Source organism: Takifugu rubripes, unplaced genomic scaffold (genome assembly GCF_901000725.2).
Source record: "Takifugu rubripes unplaced genomic scaffold, fTakRub1.2, whole genome shotgun sequence".
In the NCBI taxonomy this organism is placed as follows: domain Eukaryota; kingdom Metazoa; phylum Chordata; class Actinopteri; order Tetraodontiformes; family Tetraodontidae; genus Takifugu; species Takifugu rubripes.
In genome coordinates, this window is record NW_021821632.1 from 772,737 (window position 1) to 798,784 (window position 26,048).

Genomic DNA, 26,048 nt, shown 5'->3' on the forward strand with positions numbered 1-26,048 from the left:
CTGCTTGCTTTGAGGCTGTCCAATTTCTATCAGTAATGGTATTGATTCCTTAACCATTCGGATTTCCATCCTCTGATTTGCTGGTCAGAGCAAAATTGTTAGAGGAACCAGGAACTGTAGACCATGTCCTTGTTGGTGGATGTCCAAAATTCGTCGGACAGCGAAGGCTGCTGTTGATCACACTGGGGAAAGGAGGGGGGCAGGAAGGCGGAACCAGGTCCAACTAAAAAACCGGCTTCAGCACAGACACTTGGAATGTTGGACACAGCTTGAGGGGAAAAAGGCAACTTGGAAAGGGTGCACGGGCGATGAGTTCAACATCTGGTCCACTGCGAAAAGTCTGAGAAACTGCAGAGCCAGTTTGGACGATTCTACCCGAAAGGGGAGGTCTTGAGAGGACCACAACTGAATGTAAACATCTTCCCGACAAAATTGTGGTGCTTGGTCAATGACGGTGACATTGACACCATTGTCTGGAACCAACAAGGTGACGGGATCATCATCAATAAGGATCTAATGGAGAAGGAGTTTTTGTCTTTGAATTACTTCGAAGCTTCCAGTTCCTCGAGTTTTGGATGACAGCTGAATTTGTATGGCTTCAAGAAATCCAGGCCTTTTATTAGAGACAAGCCCAACATCCATCATTATTTCCGCCCCAACTTCAACCTGAACTTCTTCCCCTTCTGAGGAGATGTGCTCAGAAAGTTCTGCTTAAAAAAAACATCACTGGATCCTGACGTATTAGCAAATTACAGGCCTATATCCAACCTTCCTTTTATCTCTAAAGTTCTTGAGAAGGTGGTGGTGACTCAGTTACTGGAGCACCTGCAGAGGAACAGCCTGTTTGAGATGTTTCAGTCAGGCTTTAGAGCTCATCACAGCACAGAAACAACACTTCTTAAAGTTACTAATGATCTTCTCATAGCTTCAGATCATGGACTGGTCTCTATGCTGGTTCTGCTGGACCTCAGTGCTGCTTTTGATCCAGTTGATCACAGCATCCTGTCACAGAGACTGGAGCATGTGATTGGGATTAAAGGGACAGCACTAGACTGGTTTAGATCAGATTTATCTGATAGATACCAGTTTGCTCATGTCCATGGTGTTCCCTCCTCATACAGTAGGGTTAGCCACGGGGTTCCTCAAGGTTCTGTACTTGGACCAATCCTCCTCACATTGTACATGCTTCCCTTAGGGAACATTATTCGGCAGCATGGGATAAATGTTCATTGTTATGCTGATGACACTCAACTTTATTTATCCATGAAACCAGAGGAGACAGAAGTTAGTGAAGCTCCAGACCTGTCTTAAAGACATAAAGTCCTGGATGTCTTCAAATTCCCTCCTACTTAACTCAGGAAAAACTGAGGTCATGGTGTTTGGTCCTGAACCTCTCAGGGATAGATTAGATCACATGATCACTCTAGATGGTATCTCATTAACATCTAGTCTCTCTGTGAGGAATCTAGGAGTAACTTTTGACCAAAATCTCTCCTTCAACTCCCACATTAAATTAGTCTCTAGAAGTGCCTTTTTTCACCTGAGGAACATCACAAAGATCAGGAAGCTACTGACCCACCATTATGCTGAAAAGTTAGTCCAGCTTTTGTTACTTCCAGGCTGGACTATTGTAATTCTTTATTATCAGGGTGTCCAAACAACTCTTTAAGAAGCCTCCAGTTGATCCAAAATGCTGCAGCCAGAGTTCTGACAGGTATTGACCACAGAGATCACATGACTGCTGCCCGTTAAATTTAGAATAATTTTTAAAACCCTTCTTTTGACCTACCAGGTCCTCAGAGGCTGAGCTCCATCCTACCTGGAGGAGCTAGTGATACCTTATCAGCCCAATACTCTACTTGTCTACTTGTGGTTCCCAGAGTCTCTAGGAGTAGAATGGGGGGCCGAGCATTTAGCTACCAGGCCCCCCTGCTATGGAACCAGCTCCCTGTCCAGGCCAGACTTAAAACCTTCCTCTTTGAAAAAGCTTATTGTTACTAATTCAGTAGTTCCAGTTACTATCATAGACAGACAAATTCCCATACTTAGGGGGTCGTCTAATCATCAGGTCACATCTTATCTGTGCTGCTATAGGCCGAGGCTGCCGGGGTCCAGAAACATGATCACCTGATCACCAGGATGCTGGAACCCTGCTGGGTAATGGCTGCCTCTCCTCTCCTCTCCTCTCCTCTCCTCTCCTCTCCTCTCCTCGCCTGGTGCAGTTAGCATCCATCCATCCATCCATCCATGTGATGTGTTGTTCTAACATTGTCCGCTAGGGGACAGTGTCCCTTTACCATTCAAAACCCTTAACGCCAGTTTGTTAAAATGACGTCAGTGACGGTCTCGTGAATGGATGGAGGGATGGATGGACAGGACAGGAAAATGCTCGCAGACTAGTAAAAACAGACAGTATTTCCACTCTTTATTGTCATCCAATCCCATGTAATTTACGTTTTACTGATAGCTAATGATCAGAAATCACCATCAAATAAACTACGTTTTAGAAAGTAAAATATGTATGGTTCTATTTTTCCTCCAAAGATGTGCTCGTAAAGGCGTTGACGGAGGCAGTCGCGAGGAGAAAAACGCGTGTTCCGATTGGCTGAGATTCGGTGGTACCCAGAGTTGTCAAGGGAAAATATTGCCATCGCGTCTTAACAGGTGTGCCCTTCAAAATAAAGTACATTTTACACTCGCATGTGAAAACGAGAGTAATTTAGCAATAGATAAAACAAAACTCTTGTTATAAGGTTATTGTTATAGAAATGTAATAACACAACATGTTAGTACACGACAAATTATCATAAACTCAGGGTGCCATTCTTTTAATATGGTGGCATCATACCGGAACATGACGAAATTTCCGCTGACTTGCCGCCAGTCCAGAGGAAGGTTGTGACTCCAGCCTTTTCCTCGCGCTGCTGTTTGTTTGTTTGCGGCGTCTCTCGGTCCAAATGGCGCAGGATGACTATTAACTGCGGTTCGGCGCTCGGGGACTATTTCACGGCCTTTGGAGGATGATTCACACGCATGTGGTTTTATCTGAGGTAGGTGGGTGCGTGTGCGGGGGGGGGGGCAGCAGCATTGCAGCGATGTGTCATTGACTGGAGGAGCGGAACCAGGCAGCAGGTCCGTCAGCTCACAACAGCACGACTCCTTCAGAACCATCCTTTTGTGATTAGTCCAGGTCCACCAGGCAGCATTTACGCGTTCAAGCTGTGGTTCTGCAGATGTCAGGGCCATAGGACCGCCACGCGCGCGCGCATTACACACACACGCACGCACACACGCAAATCCTCTTAAATGCTAAAGAACTATTCTTTTGTTTTCCTTGGGTCAGGTTGCTGCTCACATTGAAGATGCTCTACCTGTTCTCTGATGGAAGAACCGTCACCTTCCGCAGCCTGAGCCACTCTCGGTCTTTACATTCCTCCTGTCAGGATAGTTCATTTGTCCTGGGAGAGGCAGGCTGGGTCGGTCTTTGGAAGGCTGGGGTCGGTCTTTGGAAGGCTGGGTCGGTCTTTGGAAGGCTGGGGTCGGTCTTTGGAAGGCTGGTGTCGGTCTTTGGAAGGCTGGGGTCGGTCTTTGGAAGGCTGGGGTCGGTCTTTGGAAGGCTGGGTCGGTCTTTGGAAGGCTGGGGTCGGTCTTTGGAAGGCTGGTGTCGGTCTTTGGAAGGCTGGGGTCGGTCTTTGGAAGGCTGGGGTCGGTCTTTGGAAGGCTGGGGTCGGTCTTTGGAAGGCTGGGGTCGGTCTTTGGAAGGCTGGGGTCGGTCTTTGGAAGGCTGGGTCGGTCTTTGGAAGGCTGGGTCGGTCTTTGGAAGGCTGGGGTCGGTCTTTGGAAGGCTGGGTCGGTCTTTGGAAGGCTGGGGTCGGTCTTTGGAAGGCTGGGGTCGGTCTTTGGAAGGCTGGGGTCGGTCTTTGGAAGGCTGGGTCGGTCTTTGGAAGGCTGGGTCGGTCTTTGGAAGGCTGGGGTCGGTCTTTGGAAGGCTGGGTCGGTCTTTGGAAGGCTGGGGTCGGTCTTTGGAAGGCTGGGTCGGTCTTTGGAACCACAATAAATAAGCACAATTTAACAGGGACGTGCCATCACATGGGAGTGTCCTTCAGCACGTCCAGCCCACCAAACATTAGGAAGTGGCTGTTATAACCAGAGCATCACTATACTAATATAGGGCTGTTATAACCAGAGGGCTGTTATAACTATAGGGCTGTTATAACCAGAGGGCTATTATAACTATAGGGCTGTTATAACCAAAGGGCTGTTATAACTATAGGGCTGTTATAACCAGAGGGCTGTTATAACCTGTAGGCTGTTATAACCAGAGGGCTGTTATAACTATAGGGCTGTTATAACCTGTAGGCTGTTATAACCAGAGGGCTGTTATACCTATAGGGTTGTTATAACCAGAGGGCTGTTATAACTATAGTGCTGTTATAACCTGTAGGCTGTTATAACCAGAGGGCTGTTATAACCAGAGGGCTGTTATAACCATATGGCTGTTATAACCAGAGGGCTGTTATAACTATAGGGCTGTTATAACCAGAGTGCTGTTATAACCAGAGGGCTGTTATAACCAGAGGGCTGTTATAACCAGAGGGCTGTTATAACTATAGGGCTGTTATAACCAGAGTGCTGTGATAACCTGTAGGCTGTTATAACCAGAGGGCTGTTATAACTATAGGGCTGTTATAACCTGTAGGCTGTTATAACCAGAGGGCTGTTATACCTATAGGGCTGTTATAACCAGAGGGCTGTTATAACTATAGTGCTGTTATAACCTGTAGGCTGTTATAACCAGAGGGCTGTTATAACCAGAGGGCTGTTATAACTATAGGGCTGTTATAACCAGAGTGCTGTGATAACCTGTAGGCTGTTATAACCAGAGGGCTGTTATAACTATAGGGCTGTTATAACCTGTAGGCTGTTATAACCAGAGGGCTGTTATACCTATAGGGCTGTTATAACCAGAGGGCTGTTATAACTATAGTGCTGTTATAACCTGTAGGCTGTTATAACCAGAGTGCTGTGATAACCTGTAGGCTGTCATAACCAGAGGGCTGTTATAACCAGAGGGCTGTTATAACTATAGGGCTGTTATAACCAGAGGGCTGTTATAACCAGTAGGAATCTGTACACAAAGGTGACAGCAGCTGTAATAGTGATATAATAACACTGGAGTAGCGTGTTTCCATCCCACGACCCCTCTGATATCCCACAGTAATATGTTGTGCTGATGCCATTGTGTGTGTCCGTGTGCCTGTTTGTTTGTTGGTTTCCCACCTGTCCTGTTGCTGTTGTTGTGGCCTCTCATGACCTCGGCCTGCTGCCTTCGCTGCCCCTGTTTCCTTCCTCCCTCTTGTTCTCTGACTTCTAACGCCTCCCCGTTCTCCTCTGTCAGGTTTTGCCCTGCTTCTGGTTCACTGGTCATTATGCTGATGCCACTCTGTAGCATTAAGGTTAGTGCACCCCGCCTCATCACCACTTCATTTGCTCACTTGCTTCAGCCACTCATTCACACCAAGCTTGCACCTAAATCCATTATATTCTGGCACCAAATCACCTTTATGGCTTTTGATGACTTTAACCACACTGATTAAAGCAGTGGAAGATCATTAATCGTGATCCAGCCCTTTCATTGGTGCATTTATACAAGCGTGCGTGCAGATAACCTATTTTCACCACCAAGAGCTGGAGCAGTCAGGCTGATCCACAGAGGAGGCCTGAGATGTGTCCTGGAGATGGTTCCTAGCTGCACGCTTCACTAACATGATCTGATTCCAGGATGGAAAAGTGGCTGATAGAGCTTCTTCATCTCAGACCGAAGAGGTTTTACACTCATCGCAGCGTCTTCAGTGTAAATCAGAATATAGTTCCTTAGAAGAGAAACAATTTCCATAACCGAAATATCCGGGAGGAGCTCGGAGTAGAACCGCTGCTTCTCCACATCGAGAGGAGTCAGCTGGGGTGGCTCGGGCATCTGGCCAGGATGCCTTCCGGCTCCCTCCCTTTAGAGATGTTCCGGACATTTCCCACCGGGAGGAGGCCTCGTGGCCGGCCCAGGACCAGGTGGAGGGATTACATCTCTCGCCTGGCTTGGGAGCGGCTGGGGTTCCCCCCGGAGGAGCCGATGGGTGGCCAGGGAGAGGGCTGTCTGGGCACCCCTCCTGGAGCTGCTGCCCCCGCGACCCGGATTCGGATAAGCCGGAGAGAATGAAACGAAACAAAACGAAAGAGGACAAACAACATCTTATATCGATAAGTTCCAAAAAAGTCAAGCAGAGCTAAAAATAACGGGTCTCAATAATTTACAGTGCAATAATGGATCAGGTACTCAGGAAACAGGCCGTGGTGTCCACAGAGGCCACGCAACCAACATCCGTTTGGTCATAACTGGCTACTGTGAGGCGGATTAAAGCCAACTAACAAAACTTCGGAGGAGAGCAGAAACTTTTATTCAGCAGAAAATATGAGCAAATTGTGATGATTTACAAAATCTTGTAAAATTAAGGATATAAGAGCTGTGACTGTTCTTTTTCCTACTGTCACTTTAATAAACGCTTCCTGAATACTTGAGCTCCTGCAACATCTCCCTGAGAGTTTTCCCTGATACCGAATGATGATCCTGATACTGAGGGTTGGTCCTGATACCGAGGGATGATCCTGATTCTGAGGGTTGGTCCTGATACTGAGGATTGGTCCTGATACTGAGGATTGGTCCTGATACTGAGGGATGATCCTGATACTGAGGGTTGGTCCTGATACTGAGGATTGGTCCTGATACCGAGGGATGATCCTGATACTGAGGGTTGGTCCTGATACTGAGGATTGGTCCTGATACCGAGGGATGATCCTGATACTGAGGATTGGTCCTGATACCGAGTGATGATCCTGATACTGAGGGTTGGTCCTGATACTGAGGGTTGGTTCTTATACTAAGTTGGTCTTGATTCCGAGGGATGATCCAGATTCTGAGGGTTGGTCCTGACACTGAGGGTTGGTCCTTCTACTAAATTGGTCCTGATACCGAGGGATGATCTGTATTCTGAGGGTTGGTCCTGATACTGAGGGTTGGTTCTTATACTAAGTTGGTCTTGATTCCGAGGGATGATCCAGATTCTGAGGGTTGGTCCTGACACTGAGGGTTAGTCCTTCTACTAAATTGGTCCTGATACCGAGGGATGATCTGTATTCTGAGGGTTGGTCCTGATACTGAGGGTTGGTTCTTATACTAAGTTGGTCTTGATTCCGAGGGATGATCCAGATTCTGAGGGTTGGTCCTGATACTGAGGGTTGGTCCTTCTACTAAATTGGTCCTGATACCGAGGGATGATCTGTATTCTGAGGGTTGGTCCTGATACTGAGGGATGATCCTGATACTGAGGGTTGGTCCTGATACCGAGGGATGATCCTGATACTGAGGGTTGGTCCTGATACCGAGGGATGATCCTGATACTGAGGGTTGGTCCTGATACTGAGGGATGATGCGGATTCTGAGGATTGGTCCTGATACTGAGTTGATCCTGATACTAAGTTGGTCCTGATACTGAGGGTTGGTCCGGATACCGAGGGATGATCCTGATACTGAGCTACTGAGGGTTCTGTGTTCTGCAGCATTTGCTCCTGTGGGAGGAGAACCAGCTGATTCATCTAGAGATGATGGTTCCTGCTTGTTTCAGCATCACTGAAGACCTGATGTTGCTGCACAGCCCAGCAGACGTTTCTTCTTTTTCTCTCCACTGTTTCCTGATGTTTTGATCAATATTCACAGAAATGTAGAGAAATTCTTCACGCTGTTTGAGTTTTTGTCTGTTTCTGATCCTTTTATGTGTCAAACTTCCATCAGCAGCTTCTCTTTGGGGTCCTGATCCCTCATTTTGAAAGCTTTTGTTGTTTTCGGATAGCGTTTCTAAAAATCCAGTTTCGTATTTTAATGTGTAGTTTCAGTTAAATGTGGATTAAATGTAGCTTTTATGTTGAACCATTCTAATTTGTATCTGCACTGTCAGAAGACCAATGTCCCGCTGGTTCTGTTGTAGAACCTATACCAGAATCGGTTGCTGGGCCTGGCAGCCATGGCGTCCCCGACCCGCAGCAGCCACCCGCGGCAGCGCTGTAAGGACGTGGCTCGCCACAGCTGTGGTCCAGACACCTACGCTGTGAACGGCCTGAACCAGGAGGCCTTCGTTCTGGGCCTGTCCCGCTCCACCAGTGACACCGACCTGCTTTCCCCCGACACCCGCTCCACCCTCGCCATCAGCTCCTCCCACTACGTCATTGGACAGTCAGAAGACCTGGTGGTCACATGGGACATCAAGGAGGAGGTGGATGCTGGAGACTGGATTGGAATGTATCTCCTCAGTAAGAAGATGTGCAAGGATGTGTTATTATTACTGTTGTTACACTTTTATTGCAGCTTGATTGCTCATTTTATCTTCAGTTTTCAGGTAAACTCTAATTTCGTGTCTCCTCTCAGATGAGCTGCTGTCTGAGAACTTTCTGGACTATAAGAACCGCGGCATCAATGGCTCACAGAAGGGACAGATCCTCTGGAAGATTGAGCCCAGCTCACACTTCCCTGACGGTAGGTGTTCCTGCTTGGTTGGCTCTTCTACGTAGACCCTCATTCTTCTCTCTCTGCCTTCTTCAATAAGTTCTGAAGTGGTCCACAGCGTTGACCCGAACTGGAACGCATCATTGTGCTTCCCTGATCTGGAAGCACATGAATGAAATGACAATGAGTCTATAAAGCATTGTGTTTGTGAGGGAGCTAATGGTCCTCTTGTCCTGCTTGTCCCAACGACAGCTGAGACCCAGGTCTGCTTCAGGTACTACCATGGAGCCTCAGGAGCTCTGAGGGCCACCACGCCGAGCGTCACCGTCAGGAACGGCTGTGCAGCGGTGAGTGTCTCCACCAGAGTCCAGTCTGACATCAGCAGCCGGCACGCTGAGCTCCTGGGGGTCAAAGTTCAACAGGACCCCTCCTGTCTGTCCGGACAGATGTGTATACACCTGTGTAAATGTGTCAGGTGGTATCAGGTGTCAGTGGAGCCCGACTGGATGTTCAGGTGTTCTCTGAATCTGCTGCCGGTGGCTGAGAAAGGCTGATGTCTCAGAACCTGATCTGGCTGTGCTCCCTGAGGACAAAGCAATAAAAATAACAGCTGTGAGGAGCAGAGGGACACGCGGGGACACAGAGGGACAGAGGCAGACACAGAGGGACGGAGGCAGACACAGAGGGACACGCGGGGACACAGAGGGACAGAGGCAGACACAGAGGGACACAGGCGGGCACAGAGGGACACAGACGGGCACAGAGGAACAGAGAGGGACACAGAGGAACAGAGAGGGACACAGAGGGATGGAGGCGGACACAGGGACACAGAGGAACAGAGAGGGACACAGAGGGAGACAGGCAGGCACAGAGGGACAGAGAGGGACACAGAGGGAGACAGGCAGGCACAGAGGGACACAGACAAACAGAGAGGGACACAGAGGGACACAGAGGAACACAGACAAACAGAGAGGGACAGAGAGGGACACAGAGGGATGGAGGCGGACACAGGGACACAGAGGAACAGAGAGGGACACAGAGGGAGACAGGCAGGCACAGAGGGACAGAGAGGGACACAGAGGGAGACAGGCAGGCACAGAGGGACACAGAGGAACACAGACGAACAGAGAGGGACACAGAGGGATGGAGGCGGACACAGAGGGACACAGAGGGACGGAGGCAGACACAGAGGGAGACAGGCAGGCACAGAGGGACACAGGCGGACACAGAGGAACAGAGAGGGACACAGAGGGAGACAGGCAGGCACAGAGGGACAGAGAGGGACACAGAGGAACAGAGAGGGACACAGAGGAATGGAGGCGGACACAGGGACACAGAGGAACAGAGAGGGACACAGAGGGAGACAGGCAGGGACAGAGAGGAACAGAGAGGGACACAGAGGGACAGAGAGGGACACAGAGGGAGACAGAGGGATGGAGGCGGACACAGGGACACAGAGGGACGGAGAGGGACACAGAGGAACACAGAGGAACAGAGAGGGACACAGAGGGACACAGAGGGATGGAGGCGGACACAGGGACACAGAGGGACGGAGAGGGACACAGAGGGAGACAGGCAGGCACAGAGGAACAGAGAGGGACACAGAGGGAGACAGGCAGGCACAGAGGGACACAGACAAACAGAGAGGGACACAGAGGGACACAGAGGAACACAGACAAACAGAGAGGGACACAGAGGGACACAGAGGGACGGAGGCGGGCACAGAGGGACAGAGGAACAGAGAGGGACACAGAGGGACACAGAGGAACACAGACAAACAGAGAGGGACACAGAGGGACGGAGGCGGGCACAGAGGGACAGAGGAACAGAGAGGGACACAGAGGGACACAGAGGAACACAGACAAACAGAGAGGGACACAGAGGGACGGAGGCGGGCACAGAGGGACAGAGGAACAGAGAGGGACACAGAGGGACACAGAGGAACACAGACAAACAGAGAGGGACACAGAGGGACGGAGGCGGGCACAGAGGGACACTGCAGCAGGACAGAACCCCAGCAGCGGTACCTGATCAGGCCCGGCTGACAGGGCCAGCCTGGGTGTGCTTGATGTTATGTGTCTTCATCTGAGACTCTGGTGTCCTGGTCGCACTGGGAGAGGAAGTGTAACAGAGACGAGGCACAGCTGGAACACCTGGGCAAGCCTCCGCAGGTGTTGTTGTGTGTCCTGAAACTGAGGCCTGCGGTTGGTTCAGGCGCATCTCTGATGGCTTGTGTGTGTTTCGAGAGCCAGTCTGAAGTGGTTCGGGTTGTTGTCTCATGCGAGGGGACATTATTGCTGCTGACAGGAAACGCTGGCTAGTTAATCCTGAATGAGAACCTTCAGTCTGTCCATCGGGGTGCACTGTTGCCGTGGTAATGCTGCTGTGCCACTGTGTTTCGGACATTTTAACTTGTCATTTTTAAAGTGCCGACAGCTCTTCAGACCGAAGCTCGATTGTTGCGCCGGAACCTCAGATTACTGCAGCCCGATGAGGCGTCTCTTTACCGTCCAGAGCTGAGTGCTGACACCAGAGAGCACCAGCAGCCCATTACTGGAGCACCCAGTATTGATCCTCAAAATGGCCCTTTCAGGCTGGCTCGACAGGATGTGATCTTACTGTGTGTGTGTGTGTGTGTGTGTGGGTGTGTGTGTGTGGGGGGGTGGGTTTGGTTTTTGCACTCTTTTGATAAAAGGAGAGTTTGAACATTTTCTTCTCTCTGTCTTCAGGTCAACAAACCAGTGGCCAGTTCAGAGGTCAACCATGGACACGGCAACAGGAGACTCATCAACTTCTGTCTGTCAGGTCCGTGTGTGTGAGTGTGAGTGTGAGTGTGTGTGTGAGATGATGGATGTGAAATACCACAGAAGACCTACAGGAAGTATGAAACCATCTACAGATGTGTAGCAGAAGCTTCGGGCGACGTCTGTCGTGTTTATTTTAAAGTAGACCTGATCCAACCTCCCAGCGTTCCTCTGATAACGGTCTTGGTGCACAAGCAGGATTTTAGGGTGTGAGATGAACTATTGTAACTAAACCAGATGAGACGCACAGTAAACGTCGATCATTTGCATGGTTTTAACGCTGTATCACTGGTCTGTTCTTCCAGATCTGCAGGCCGTCGGTTTAAAGAAAGGAATGTTCTTCAATCCTGACCCCTACCTTAAGCTGTCCATCCAGCCTGGAAAACACAGCATCTTCCCCTCTCTGCCACACCACGGGCAGGAGAAGCGCTCCAGGGTGGCCTGCAACACTGTTAACCCTCAGTGGAACACAGAGGTACGCACATGTGTGGTTAACCACGGAGCCGTGTTGATGGGATACAGGTAACTCTCATGTAGGTCGGGGCTGAGGGCGCAGACCAGCAGGAACCTGCTTTAGTCCCATGAGCATCCTTCTCCATCCTCAGTGGAGGAGAAAGTGTTTCACATCAGGCTGACACCAGATATTTGTAGCCCGGTGCTGTACCTGCATCTTTGTGCCAAATTATGCTGTTTATTCTTTATTATTCTGTCCACCCAGAAAGCAAGAGAAGCTGTTTTATGAGTGGACAGGTTTGGTTTGGTGGGAGATGCAAATGTTTCCCCACAGGACAGTTTTAATTTCTGTTTATGTCCCTCAGGGGCCTCCGTACACAGATGGGTACACAGAAGCTGCGGTGCGCCCCCTGCCGGTCAGCCGAGTCATTACACCTACCATCAATACAACCAGCACACAATTCTGCTTCGTTGTATAATTTACACATTTATTCTAAAACGAAGTTAATGGGAGTTAGGCCATCAGTCATCTTCTGATGTCATTGTGCTTCGTGACAAAAGATTAATTTATATGACTTCACAAGCTGATAGAGGACGGCAGCAGTCAGTTTTGTGTCATCAAGACCCAGGTGGATCATTTTGGTCAGAACCTCAAGTGCTAGCCTCTGACTGTTGTGGTGATGTTGGGCTCATTTACTGAGTAGATGTTAGTGGAGCGGGACCGTGCAGGGTCTCCTGACAGCCTCGAACCCCATCGTCTGCTGACAGCTCTGGTGACGCTCTCGGCCTGTGGTGTCCTCCAGCATCCTGGACAGGACCTGCAGAGAAGATCACAACAAGCTGTCGCTTGCTGGCGACACATTCTCGAATGGTCATTTTCGCCCTGTGTTTTCTTCTTTTCCATGAAACCAGCGGTTCAGTTTCGTGTCTCTTCCCACCGACGTCCTGGAGATTGAGGTCAAGGATAAGTTTGCCAAGAGTCGGCCGATTATCAAGCGCTTCCTGGGAAAACTCTCTGTCCCAGTTCAGAGGCTGTTGGAGAAACATGCCATTGGGTAAAAGCCCAGCACCACACAGCACACATGGCTGACTTTACATTTCCTGTTTCCATCTGATGATGGTTGCCTCTGCCGGCCCGTCTGCGTGGAGCTGTTTTTCCTATTTTCCAACATTTGTCTGTGTTTGTGTCTGACCAGGGATCGGGTGGTCAGTTACTCACTGGGCCGCAGGCTGCCAACAGATCACGTCTGCGGCCAGCTGCAGTTTCGCTTTGAGCTGACCTCTTCCATCCACCCAGGTACTTCAGGCTGACAGAGATCTCGAGGCTGTATCTGGTCCAGCTGGTTTGGGGGGGCGATAAAGAGCTGTTTGGTATCTGTCGTACATGTGCAGAAAGTGACAGTCTGGTCTGTTTGTGCGTCCCCAGATGATGAGGAGGTTTCTCTGGACATGGAAGCAGCCTGTCCAGAAGTGGAAAACGCCGCAGATGAAAACCATGTGTCTATTGGCCCAGATGATGACACATTAAGTGTGGGCCTGGACATGCCTGATCTGCCCTTGGATCCACCTCCTAACCCACACAGCTCCTTGCCTCCAGCCTCAACACCAGAAGCCTCCCTGCCTGAGGAGGTCTACCCCACTGAGGAACTGGAGGAAACGCCACAGGAGGAGCAAGGAAGTGTGGAGGACAACACAGTGAGGGAAGGTCCTTCATCTCCACATCTCCATGGGCGTCAGGAAGAGGGGACCACAGCTGACCTGCCTGAGGAGAGCGGTGGAGCAGCGCAGGAGGAGGAGGTGGAGGAGGAGGAGAGGGCAGAGTCTGCAGTACAGCCAGAGGAGGAAGGAGAAGACCCAGAGAAACGCCAGGCAAAGACAGATACTGGCAGCCCAGAGGAGGCAACAGACTGTGAAGCTGCTACTAAGGAGGCTTCCACAGAGGAACACCTGACCTCACAAGTGTGTCCTGAGAAACCAGTTGAAATGGCCCCACAGGAGGTGCCAGAAGAGGGACAAATGAGCAGCATTCCTTGTTCCTGCCAATCCCTCCTCTCCAACTACAACTCAAATGTACCTTCACGTCGCAAGAACCGGCCCTGTTCGCTCCCTGTGTCGGAGCTGGAGACCGTGATCGCATCTGCCTGCGGTGAGCCGGAGACTCCTCGATCTCACTACATTCGGATTCACCACCTCCTACACAGCCTCCCATCGGCCAAGCACAGAGCTCCGAGCCAGGAGGAGGAGGAGGATGAGCAGACAGGGGAGGGGGACACCCAGAGTATCACCCAGGATAGCACCTCCACAACATTGAAACTGTCCAAGGAGGAGGAGCAGGATGAGGAAGAGGATGAAGATACGACCCAGTCGCCCTCTCAGGTACAGCAGTGAAATGAGCTCCGTTTCTCTGCCTCAGGGACATCGATAAACGTCCGGTTGCTGCTTCGCTTTAGGATCCATATTAGCAGCGTATCATGTGGCGTAAATAAGCAGATTCCTTCTGAGCAGGCTTTTGATCGTGTTGCAGGGCCACATCCAGATGTTTATTCCCGTGTATCCCTGCAGGTCCCCGAGTGTCCTGGCCCCTGCTGCCGGCGCTCTCTGCCCCGCAGCCTCTCCATTGAACGTCTCTCTGAGCTAAATCAGCTGCTGGAAGGGGAGGGAAGAGGACCCCCGGCTGTTAGGAGGATCTCACCCTCCTGTCTGGAGAGCGAGGAGGGCGACTCCTCTAATGGGGGAGGAGGAAGGCGAGTGGGTGGGAGCACCCACAGGCCAGCGGGGGACAGTGAGTGTGAGTTCTGCGACGCCTCCTGTTACAGCACTTCTTGTTACAGCACCTCCTGCTACAGTACGTCATGCTACAGCAACTCTGGCTATGAAGGGAGGAACCGCTTCTGCAGCCACACCCGCCTGTCCTCCGTGGACAGCAACAGACTGTCTGGAAGCACCGTCTTCTCCTCCCAGGACGAGGAGGAGGATGAGGAGGAGAGCGCCTTTGAGTCGGTGCAGGATGCCGGTCACGGGTCAGAGGGTCAGGAGCCGGGCGGAGCAGGAGGAGACAGGCGTTCAGGACGGTGGAAGGAGGCCAAGAGAGCAGAGGGGGAACGGCCCAGGGCAGGAACCAACACCGGTGAGATGACGGTCACCTTCTGATGGTTCTCAAAAGCCTTGTTTAACGTCCCATCACGTCCCATAAATGACAACAGGTCTTCTGCACTCGTGCAGCTTCCGTGAAAGCAGAAATCCCCCCAAAAAGGCTTCAAGTAAAAGTCGAGGGGAACAACTGGGGACGTTTCCATCAGGGGTGAAGGTTCTCAGGCAGAAGTGTTCTTGCACTGACTCTCATTTCAGGCTCGGTTCACGGTGCTAGCGTCGTCTGGCCAGCCATCTTATTGGTTGCTCCCGCTGGATTCATGCTTTTCCGATTTCAGAAAGCTTGCCCCCCCACCTCCCTCCCCCATGTGATTCCCGGGAGTCCGGCGTGTGTACTGAAGCAGTGCTAACAGCCTAATCCAGCAGAGGCTTTCTCCCACATCCTGGTGAACACCGTGTGCACGGCGCTGCTTGACTTGCTCTTACATCATCACTCTTCATTTTGCTCATCGATTATGAGCAGCAGAGATTTGGACAGAGGGGCTGTGAGTAGTCAGGCAGCTGCTGAGCTCCTTTACTGCACTAATATGGGGACATCTTTATTGTTTAGAGTGTAGCATCGCTGGAGCCAAGGTCATAGACAGCTGTTTCTCATGCTCATGGTCTTCATCCAGATGTAAAGTGCTCTCACACTAAGTGGCTGTAACTGGATGTTCCTTAAGTAAGAGCAGCAGATGCCCGTTGGTGATCAGGAAGAGGGGGAAACTCTCCTCAGGCCCTCTCTGATGCAGCCACACTATATCTGCAGACAAACAGTCCAAGCTCTCGCTGTCTCTGTCTGTCTGGGACATGTTGAGGGCTCGTTCTGTGTCCACTTCCATCGTGTCATGATGTGAGTGTATTGATGACGACCGAAGCTCCTCAGTGTCCTTCTGATCTAATTAGTGGGGCAGTGCTCGTTTGGGATAACGTCTCTGGTGCTGTCTCCCTGATGTCCTGTAGGCTCAGACATGTCCTCTCCTGTCGGCCATCTTCCAGTCCTGCGACCCAGCCATGACCTAAACCATTTCCCTGCTGCCACTGACCAAGCCTTACCTCCAAGTAAGATCCACTTCCTCCCAGTCTTACTCTGGAGTCACACCCCTGCATCACGCTTTGCTCTGTCTGTGTGTTATTTGTGAGGTCTCACTGCCGCGTAGATGTGCTCACACCTCCTCCGCCTTCACGCGCTCCACCTCATCCATGAACACGTCTCGCTTACAGTTCAGCCTCAAAGCTTTCAGACCCTTTCAGCAGAGAGAAAAAGTCAAGTATTGCTTTGACGCAAGTACTCATTCGTTACTGTGACGCCTGAACTTCAGCTCTGAGGTTCTTCCACTTCTCTCCATCATCTCTCAGATGTTCCTACAGCTTGTTTAGGGTCCAGCAGTGGTGAATTCACACCACAGCCGATGGTATCAGAGTAGCAACCAAACCATGAGGTCAGAAGAGCTGACTCCAGAGTTCAGAGACATTTCCTCTGAAGAAGACTACAGAAACCTTTCTGCTGCCTTGAAGGTTCTCTCGAGCTCAGTGGCTTCCATCACTCTGGAATAGAAGAAGGTTGGAACAAGAAGGAGCTGAGCTGTCTGACCACACTGAGGAAACTGGGTAAAGAGGGTCCTGGTCAGAGATGCAGCCGAGACCCCAGTGATCACTGTGACTGAGCTCCAGAGCTTCTGTGTGCAGGTGGGAGAACGTCACAGAAGAACCAGCACCATATCTTCCAATGATTATGGCAGCGTGGCCAGATGGGGGCTTCTCCTCTGTAAAGCCAACCCAATCAAACATCTCTGTGGAGCCCTTAAGTGTCTGATGGTCTCAGTCCACTCTGACAAAGCTGGAGAGCATCTGCAGAGAAGATCAGAACATCCTCAACTCCAGCTGTGAGAAGCATCCACCCAACAAGACTGGAGGCTCCACCTGCTGCAGAGCTGCTTTAACCCGGGTCTCAAAACCTTTGACTGCACCGTAACTCAAATTTAGCAACTCCAGGATTTGACGTTTGCCAACAGGGAGGAGCAGAAGACCCGAAGCTGCGTCTGTGGTCAGATCTACAGCGTGGAGACGAGGTTGATCAAACCTGAGGACAGACTGTTCTGGTGACGTTGTTCGTGTACGGAGGAGAACATCACATCAACATTTCAGTTAGGAGCCAGAATTCATAGTCCAAGATTCATCTTCAGTTTAGCACACCAGGTTCTGAAGCTCCGCCTCTGGACAGAACCTGCAGCAGCACTGGCAGCTGCATCTGAGCCATCCAGCTGCTGAGAACAACATCAGCCAGAGACTGGCTGCATCCCTGCAGAGTAACATGAGACGCAGAAGCTCCTCCTGGAGGACGGAGAGCACTCACACAGTCATCTGCTACGTCTCCTACATGTTTTATGTTATCCTTTACCACACAGCTGGAGCCCAGTTTTCGGGGTGATGATAGTAGGTTTGATTTTATTTTTGCTGATATCCAAACTTCTGTGGAAGCTCTTGTTCAGGACATCAGCAGCAACCAGTCTAACAAAAGCGGTGGTTTGGCTCATTTCTGTAAAGATGCTGTTCTTCACAGCTTCATTTAACTCCTCACTGTGTCTGTGGCTTCAGACTGGGAAGCTCGAGTCGACACACACGGCAGAGTTTTCTACGTGGACCACGTGAACCGGACCACCACCTGGCAGAGACCAAGCAGCATGTGCCACCACGGTATCCCCCGTTCAGGGTCCACCCAGCAGATGGAGCAGCTCAACAGAAGGTCAGACTGGGAGCCCAGTGACCTTTTATTTAGGCCCCTTGTTTATCCAGGTGTGTCTGAAGCGTTGGAGGTGAAACCAGCTGGACTCGTGCTTTGATGGTGGATGACCTCCACGGCCCACCGCACGAGAGGTCCGCCACATTATGTCCACTCTCAGATAGTTCAGTTTGGAGTTCGCATTGACATCCAATCACAAATACGTCAACAGTCGTGGTATAGAAGCAGAGAAATACAGTAAATGTGTGTATTTGCTGTTAATGTACTAAAACAAAGCAGCGACGGTCGAGGCGGGGAGGCGGAGCCTGTGCTGGCATGTTAGGTCACGGGTCAAATGTAACCCTAACACTAACACTAACACTAACATGGGGCCCCTGGCTGATGCCTTTAATGTGTGTGTAACCTGCAGCAGTGGCGAGGAGGCGGGCACTTCCCTTGTCTCACTGTAGGGGGCACCAGTGAGCCAGAGATTCCTGTGCTACTCTGTAGCTGCAGAGGAAGTGACAGGGAGCTGGCCACAGTCTTTTTAATTGAACATTTATTGTCATCTAGAGAACTAAAGCGCCATAATGACGTGTGCTTCACGGGACAATCAAACGTTGATGCGGGTGCCTCTCCAGCCATCAACCTCAGCGCACGTCTGAATACCTTTACAGCCAAATCAGAGTAGAACAAGCTTCTCTTCCCTAATGACCGTCCTAATGACCTCCCCACAGATGTGCTTTCTTGTTTTAAAGTCATCCTGTGCTCATTACAAGTGCACGTGCAGCTGGAGGTGTCCTGAAGAGGACGTTTAGCTTACTCCGTCTGAACTGTGCTGGAGCTTTTTGCCTCCTTGTTTCCGGCCTGCAGGTATCAGAACATCCAGAGGACGATGGCCACAGATGAGGACAGCAGCAGTCCGAGGTTAGAGAGGAGCAACAGTACAGAGTCTGACCCAGAAGCTGCTCAGACAGGTCAGGCCTTTATCCAACACCACCCCATCAATGCAGCTGCGCTCCTCTTTAGCCTTGTACTCCCGCACTGATGTCACACGTGTGCTGCCTGTGTGTAGGTCCTGCCTCCCCCGTCAGTCAGCAGAAGATCAGCCACCTCCTCCAGTCGCCTGCCGTAAAATTCATCACACACCCAGAGTTCTTCACTGTCTTACACAATAACTATGTGAGTGTCTCTCACACACACACACACACACACACACTCTCTCTCAGGTATTGTGTAGGCAGGTATTGTCAGAGTGGGCTCTGTGATGCAGGCAGCCTACCGGATGTTCACCAGCAGCAGCTGTGTCAAACACATGATCCTGAAGGTTCGCCGTGACGCCAGGAACTTCGAGCGTTACCAGCATAACCGGGACCTGGTCGTCTTCCTCAATAAGTTTGCAGATACTCAGCTGGAGCTGCCACGAGGCTGGGAGCTCAAGACCGACCCTCAGGGAAAGGTAGATGAGTCTTTAGATGCTTTCAGAGGCACGTTCGCTCCTCAGGCTTCTGCTGTTGACCTGAATCTTTTGATTGGAACCATCCAGGGCTAATGTTTCATTTGGTCTTTCAGTCCTTCTTCGTGGACCACAACAGTCGGGCCACCACCTTCATCGACCCCCGCATCCCTCTGCAGAACAGCCTGTTGCCGGGACACCTGGCCCACCGGCAGCACCTGCAGAGACTACGCAGCTACAGCGCTGGCGAGGTATCGAGAAGCATTAGCGCCCCAGAACGTTGGCAGCTGCCATTGATCTGAACTTTCTGACTGGTTCATAGAAGGTTGGTTAAGAAGGGAAGAATCTGAGAGCTCACCGGGTTCAGAGGAAAATCAAACGACCATCAAAGTTCTTGCTTCCATGATGGAACCAGGAACAGCTGTTTATATAATCACCCTGTCATCATCATCACCATCATCATCATGGTCTGGTGCTCAGATCAGGTTGGCTGGTTTGGGTTCAGGTCCTTGTGGGCTGACTGATAACAGAGCCGGAGCAGTGGGTGACTGGGTTCTTAGAAGCGCTCGACGTCCCTCATCTCTCTCTCTCTGTCTCTCTCAGGCCTCTGATGTGTCCAGAAGTCGGGGGGCGTCTCTGATGGCTCGGCCTGGGAACAGTTTGGTTGCAGCCATACGGAGCCAGCACCACGCTGACAGCTCCCAGCAGAGCGCTCCATGTAGGAACTGTCACAGCACAGCGTCGTTCAGCTCGCCTAAATGTGCTGTGAGTGTGGCCACATCTGCTCTTCTTCCCTCTCCAGCTTACAACGACAAGATCGTGGCCTTCCTGCGGCAGCCCAACATATTTGAGATGCTGCAGGAGCGGCAGCCGAGCCTCAGCAGGAACCACGCCCTGAGGTCGGCTTCAGGCTTCACAGGGTGACGTCCCATCTGTACCAAAGAGAAAGGAAATGAAGTCATTTCTCTGTCCGTTCAGGGAGAAAATTCACTACATTCGCAACGAAGGCACTCAGGGGGTGGAGAAGCTGTCATGTGATGCAGACCTGGTCATCCTCCTGAGGTAGGAGACGCACCAGTCAACCCAGCAGGCTGCGTCATTAGTGATAAACTAATGAATCCCTCCCTCCTCAAGTTTATACGAAGAAGAAATCATGTCTTATGTTCCTCCGCCACCTCTTCACCCTGGCTTCAACTTCTCTCCTCGCTGCTCTCCAGCCTCGTCGCCACAGAACTCTCCCGGTAGGACCTCCATCGCTGCTATCTATCGAAATCTGTGTTTAGCCCTGACGTATTAGAACCTTGTGCTGTTGCCAGGTAACGGGTTGTGTGTGATCTCCTGTGTGTTGTTAACGAAACCATGGCGTATCTCTATTTGCTCGTGTGTGTGGGTGAAGGCCTGCAGAGAGCCAGGGCTCCGGCTCCTTACCGCCGGGACTTTGAGGCCAAACTGAGAAACTTTTACAGGAAGCTGGAAGCTAAGGGATACGGCCAGGGTCCAGGCAAGATCAAGTAAGGCTCACGTCACACAAGGACTCCTGATGTACAGCAATAAGACATGAAAGGCAGAGGCATGGACCAGAGCTATCAGGAGGCTCCTCTGATGGTGTCCTGCTGGTTGTAGGCTGCTGATCAGGAGAGAACACCTGCTGGAAGGAACCTTTAACCAGGTGATGGCATATTCACGCAAAGAGCTGCAGAGAAACAAACTCTACATCACTTTCCTGGGGGAGGAAGGGTAAGAGAGCTAAAGCTAACGGCCGCATGTAAACCTTTGCAATGCATTTAGCTTTGAAGGTGTTTTTGTCTGGAAATATAGTGATGTGAGGAAGATTGATGACACGTTAAATTCAATTATTCTGGTTTTCTAGAATTATTACAATTTGTGTAAATAAGCGTTAGCATTAGCTGCTGCACACGGCTCTCCAGATGAGTGTGAGGACCGTTTGATGTCCACTGACCAACACTGAAATGATGTCTCCGTGTCCTCAGATTGGACTATAGTGGTCCATCCAGAGAGTTCTTCTTCCTCTTGTCTCAGGAGTTGTTCAACCCGTACTATGGTCTGTTTGAGTACTCGGCTAATGACACATACACCGTTCAAATAAGTCCCATGTCAGCGTTTGTTGAGAACCACCTGGAATGGTAAGCTGCCCAGTGACACCAGTACACACAGGCTCGTCACCTGTGTCCCCCTAAACCTGAGTGTGTGTGTGTGTGTGTGTGTGCTCAGGTTTCGTTTCTGTGGTCGTATCCTGGGCCTGGCACTGATCCATCAGTACCTGCTGGATGCCTTCTTCACCAGACCCTTCTACAAGGCTCTGCTCCGGCTGTCAGTACAGTTGTTGCTTGTTGAGAATTAAAAGAGCCGCTCTGACACATGTCTCAGTGGTAGAGAGACCGTGTGTGTGTGTGTGTGTGTGCGCCTCAGGCCTACAGACCTGTCTGATCTGGAGTACCTGGATGAGGAGTTCCACCAGTCCCTCCAGTGGATGAAGGATAATGACATCACCGACATCCTGGACCTGACCTTCACCGTCAACGAGGAGGTTTTTGGCCAGGTGTGCGTCTGTAGGTGTGAAAGCACCTGTGCCATCAGCCTGTATGCGCTCATCACCTACTGTGTTGCTAGGTGACGGAGCGAGAACTCAAGTCTGGAGGTTCCCACGTCCAGGTGACTGAGAAGAACAAGAAGGACTATATAGAGCGAATGGCCAAGTGGCGGGTGGAGAGAGGAGTGGTGCAGCAGACAGAAGCCCTGGTCAGAGGCTTCTATGAGGTAGACACTCCCGGTGCTCTCAGTGGCTCTACTCGTGGTATAACCTGCAGGTTAGTGAGTGCCCCCTCGTGCTCCCCAGGTGGTGGACTCCAGACTGGTGTCTGTGTTCGACGCCCGGGAGCTGGAGCTGGTGATCGCTGGCACAGTGGAGATCGACCTGGGCGACTGGCGGAGCAACACTGAGTACAGAGGAGGTGAGGATCAGTGTTTCCCAACCTTCTCAAGCCTGCTCAGACCTCAGACCAGGCGGACATCACACAGAGATGAGGGCGAATCTCCTCAGCAGACAGTCAGCCTCTTCCGAGGGACTCGAACCATTAGAGTCGCCGACCAATTGGCCCGTTTCAGAGAGAAACCGTGCGTTTGTTCGTGAACGCTTCAGTTGCTTCATCACTCTTGTGCATGAGTCTGTTCATTAACCTGGAACAGAAGTTGAGTTGTTCTCCAGTGAAGCTGCAGTATTTACAGCATGGTGACTGTGGTTACCAGGTTACCATGACGGCCACATCGTGATGCGGTGGTTCTGGGCCGCTGTGGAGCGCTTCAACAATGAGCAGCGCCTCCGCCTGCTGCAGTTCGTCACCGGGACGTCCAGCGTTCCCTACGAAGGCTTCGCAGCGCTGCGAGGCTCCAACGGCCTTCGGCGCTTCTGCATCGAGAAGTGGGGCCGCGTGGCATCGTTACCCAGGTTTGAGATTTGTGTTGCTTATGGGGTCATTTATGGTGAAGCCACAGGAACTGGGGGCGGCCCCTGTATATACTGAGTGCATGTCAAGGATTTACCATGACATGGGGCAGATGTGAACCTGCAGCCAGCAGAAACCCCGGCAGAGCTCCCAGTAGAGCCCCTAGTAGAGCCCCCAGCAGAGCCCTCAGCAGAGCCCCCAGTAGAGCTCCCAGCAGAGCCCCCAGTAGAGCTCCCAGTACAGCTCCCAGTAGAGCTCCCAGCAGAGCCCCCAGTAGAGCCCCTTGTAGAGCTCCCAGTAGAGCCCCCGGCAGAGCTCCCAGTAGAGCCCCTAGTAGAGCCCCCAGCAGAGCCCCCAGTAGAGCCCCTAGTAGAGCCCCCAGCAGAGCCCTCAGCAGAGCCCCCAGTAGAGCTCCCAGCAGAGCCCCCAGTAGAGCTCCCAGTACAGCTCCCAGTAGAGCCCCTAGTAGAGCCCCCAGCAGAGCCCTCAGCAGAGCCCCCAGTAGAGCTCCCAGCAGAGCCCCCAGTAGAGCTCCCAGTACAGCTCCCAGTAGAGCTCCCAGCAGAGCCCCCAGTAGAGCCCCTAGTAGAGCCCCCAGCAGAGCCCTCAGCAGAGCCCCCAGCAGAGCCCTCAGCAGAGCCCCCAGCAGAGCCCCCAGTAGAGCTCCCAGTAGAGCCCCCAGTACAGCTCCCAGTACAGCTCCCAGTAGAGCTCCCAGCAGAGCCCCCAGTAGAGCCCCCAGCAGAGCCCTCAGCAGAGCCCCCAGTAGAGCTCCCAGCAGAGCTCCCAGCAGAGCCCCCAGTAGAGCTCCCAGTACAGCTCCCAGTAGAGCTCCCAGCAGAGCCCCCAGTAGAGCCCCCAGCAGAGCCCTCAGCAGAGCCCCCAGTAGAGCTCCCAGCAGAGCTCCCAGCAGAGCCCCCAGTAGAGCCCCTAGTAGAGCCCCCAGCAGAGCCCTCAGCAGAGCCCCCAGTAGAGCCCCTAGTAGAGCCCCCAGCAGAGCCCTCAGCAGAGCCCCCAGTAGAGCTCCCAGCAGAGCCCCCAGTAGAGCTCCCAGTAGAGCCCCCAGTACAGCTCCCAGTACAGCTCCCAGCAGAGCCCCCAGCAGAGCCCTCAGCAGAGCCCCCAGCAGAGCCCCCAGTAGAGCTCCCAGTAGAGCCCCCAGTACAGCTCCCAGTACAGCTCCCAGTAGAGCTCCCAGCAGAGCCCCCAGTAGAGCCCCCAGCAGAGCCCCCAGCAGAGCCCTCAGCAGAGCCCCCAGTAGAGCTCCCAGCAGAGCTCCCAGCAGAGCCCCCAGTAGAGCCCCTAGTAGAGCCCCCAGCAGAGCCCTCAGCAGAGCCCCCAGTAGAGCTCCCAGCAGAGCTCCCAGCAGAGCCCCCAGTAGAGCCCCTAGTAGAGCCCCCAGCAGAGCCCTCAGCAGAGCCCCCAGTAGCGCTCCCAGCAGAGCCCCCAGTAGAGCCCCTAGTAGAGCCCCCAGCAGAGCTCCCAGCAAAGCCCCCAGTAGAGCTCCCAGTAGAGCCCCCAGTACAGCTCCCAGTACAGCTCCCAGTAGAGCTCCCAGCAGAGCCCCCAGCAGAGCTCCCAGTAGAGCCCCCAGTACAGCTCCCAGTAGAGCTCCCAGCAGAGCCCCCAGTAGAGCCCCCAGCAGAGCCCTCAGTAGAGCCCCCAGTAGAGCTCCCAGTAGAGCCCCCAGTACAGCTCCCAGTACAGCTCCCAGCAGAGCCCTCAGCAGAGCCCTCAGCAGAGCCCCCAGTAGAGCTCCCAGCAGAGCCCCCAGTAGAGCTCCCAGTAGAGCCCCTAGTAGAGCCCCCAGCAGAGCCCTCAGCAGAGCCCCCAGTAGAGCTCCCAGCAGAGCCCCCAGTAGAGCCCCTAGTAGAGCCCCCAGCAGAGCCCTCAGCAGAGCCCCCAGCAGAGCCCTCAGCAGAGCCCCCAGCAGAGCCCCCAGTAGAGCTCCCAGTAGAGCCCCCAGTACAGCTCCCAGTACAGCTCCCAGTAGAGCTCCCAGCAGAGCCCCCAGTAGAGCCCCCAGCAGAGCCCTCAGCAGAGCCCCCAGCAGAGCTCCCAGCAGAGCTCCCAGCAGAGCCCCCAGTAGAGCTCCCAGTAGAGCCCCCAGTAGAGCCCCCAGTACAGCTCCCAGTAGAGCTCCCAGCAGAGCTCCCAGTAGAGCCCCAGTACAGCTCCCAGTAGAGCTCCCAGTAGAGCCCCCAGTAGAGCTCCCAGCAGAGCCCCCAGCAGAGCCCGTAGTAGAGCCCCCAACAGGGCCCAAGCAGAGCCCCCAGCAGAGCCCCAGCAGGGCCCTCAGCAGAGCCCCCAGTAGAGCCCCCAACAGGGCCCCAGCAGGGCCCCCAGCAGGGCCCCCAGCAGATTACCCTCCCCACAGCTCCACTACAGTGCACAGCCCACATGAAGCGTTTTCAGGCTCTAATTAGAAACATACGTCACAGCTCTACCCGATCACCCGTTGATCACATGACCCCTCTTATCTCAGATAGATGCGGAACTCCTCTCTGTCCTTGAGACGCTCCTCCGGCTCATTAGTAACTCCATGATAGAACGCAGGTCTCACTGACCGAGGAAGCCCAAAAACCTTGAACTGATATTTGGTGTTTGTGACAGTTTCTTCCTTAATTCTTCCGTTTTGTTCTGTGCTGGTGATTAGATCTTATTCACCTGTGGCTAACGTTATCTGCTGACTGGCTCCCCCCTGTAACACTGTGGCAGTAGCTCCACCTGCTGGTCAAAGGGGGAAGACTCTGGTCTCTGGGCTGTGAGTCCCTGACACTCTGCTTGTCTCTCTGCCAGGGCTCATACCTGCTTCAACCGCCTGGACCTGCCCCCATACCCCTCTTACACCATGCTCTATGAGAAGCTGCTGATCGCCGTGGAGGAAACCAGCACGTTTGGCCTGGAATGAGCGGACAGCTTATCACCCTCTCTGGCTGAGTCAGCACGTGGAAATGGGACAAAGACTGTGGACACGTACGTCCTGTCCTGGTCTCGCGTCACACGTCTGCGGCGGCACCGTATTTGCATTAATGCCCAACGCCGGCGGCTGATGACCAACGCTGAAGGTTAATCCTGGAGGACAGTGGGGCTGATCCAACACGTGATCCAAGTTTGCTGTTAATTCCTGTAGAACAAGGACGAGGTGGTGGAGGTCAGCCGTGAGGGGACAGAAATGAGACATTCCACTGATATTTTGGACAGATTTGTTTTATTTGTAAATCAAAGCTTGAAGAAACGTCTATATCACAGTGTAACCGGCGTGTCCTCAACAGAGACATGTCCTCAGCAGAGACAGGTTCTCAGCAGAGACATGTCCTCAGCAGAGAAAGGTCCTCAGCAGGTACATGTCCTCAGCAGAGACAGGTTCTCAGCAGGGACATGTCCTCAGCAGAGACAGGTCCTCAGCAGGGACATGTCCTCAGCAGAGACAGGTTCTCAGCAGGGACATGTCCTCAGCAGAGACAGG

The 26,048-nt window shown here is 52.4% G+C and overlaps 1 protein-coding gene across 3 annotated transcripts; it reads left to right on the top strand.

Moving 5' to 3' along the window:
• Positions 1-2,914: 2,914 nt before the first annotated feature.
• On the top strand, positions 2,915-26,048 carry hecw1a (HECT, C2 and WW domain containing E3 ubiquitin protein ligase 1a). 3 transcript variants are annotated; one of them, XM_029831934.1, is made up of 30 exons: positions 2,915-3,050; positions 5,399-5,456; positions 8,037-8,358; positions 8,474-8,581; positions 8,804-8,898; positions 11,281-11,356; positions 11,661-11,830; positions 12,721-12,863; positions 13,005-13,105; positions 13,235-14,184; positions 14,371-14,935; positions 15,901-15,999; positions 17,536-17,683; positions 18,533-18,636; positions 18,735-18,841; positions 18,933-19,118; positions 19,232-19,366; positions 19,719-19,833; positions 19,918-20,014; positions 20,094-20,177; positions 20,250-20,356; positions 20,512-20,626; positions 20,739-20,852; positions 21,107-21,259; positions 21,348-21,446; positions 21,546-21,675; positions 21,747-21,893; positions 21,973-22,087; positions 22,383-22,581; positions 25,379-26,048. In XM_029831934.1, the coding sequence occupies exons 1-30, from the start codon at positions 3,034-3,036 to the stop codon at positions 25,488-25,490; spliced, it is 4,971 nt and encodes a 1,656-aa protein (XP_029687794.1). In that variant the 5' UTR covers positions 2,915-3,033; the 3' UTR covers positions 25,491-26,048. The 3 variants fall into 3 exon arrangements, with proteins under 3 accessions (XP_029687794.1, XP_029687795.1, XP_011615460.2); XM_029831935.1 differs by lacking the exon at positions 15,901-15,999; XM_011617158.2 differs by lacking the exon at positions 5,399-5,456.

Coding starts and splice junctions, on each gene's coding strand:
- hecw1a (XM_029831934.1), top strand. Junction 18,842..18,932: donor CTGTCTTACACAATAACTAT/GTGAGTGTCTCT, acceptor TCTGTGATGCAG/GCAGCCTACCGGATGTTCAC. Junction 20,178..20,249: donor GACCTGGTCATCCTCCTGAG/GTAGGAGACGCA, acceptor TCCCTCCTCAAG/TTTATACGAAGAAGAAATCA.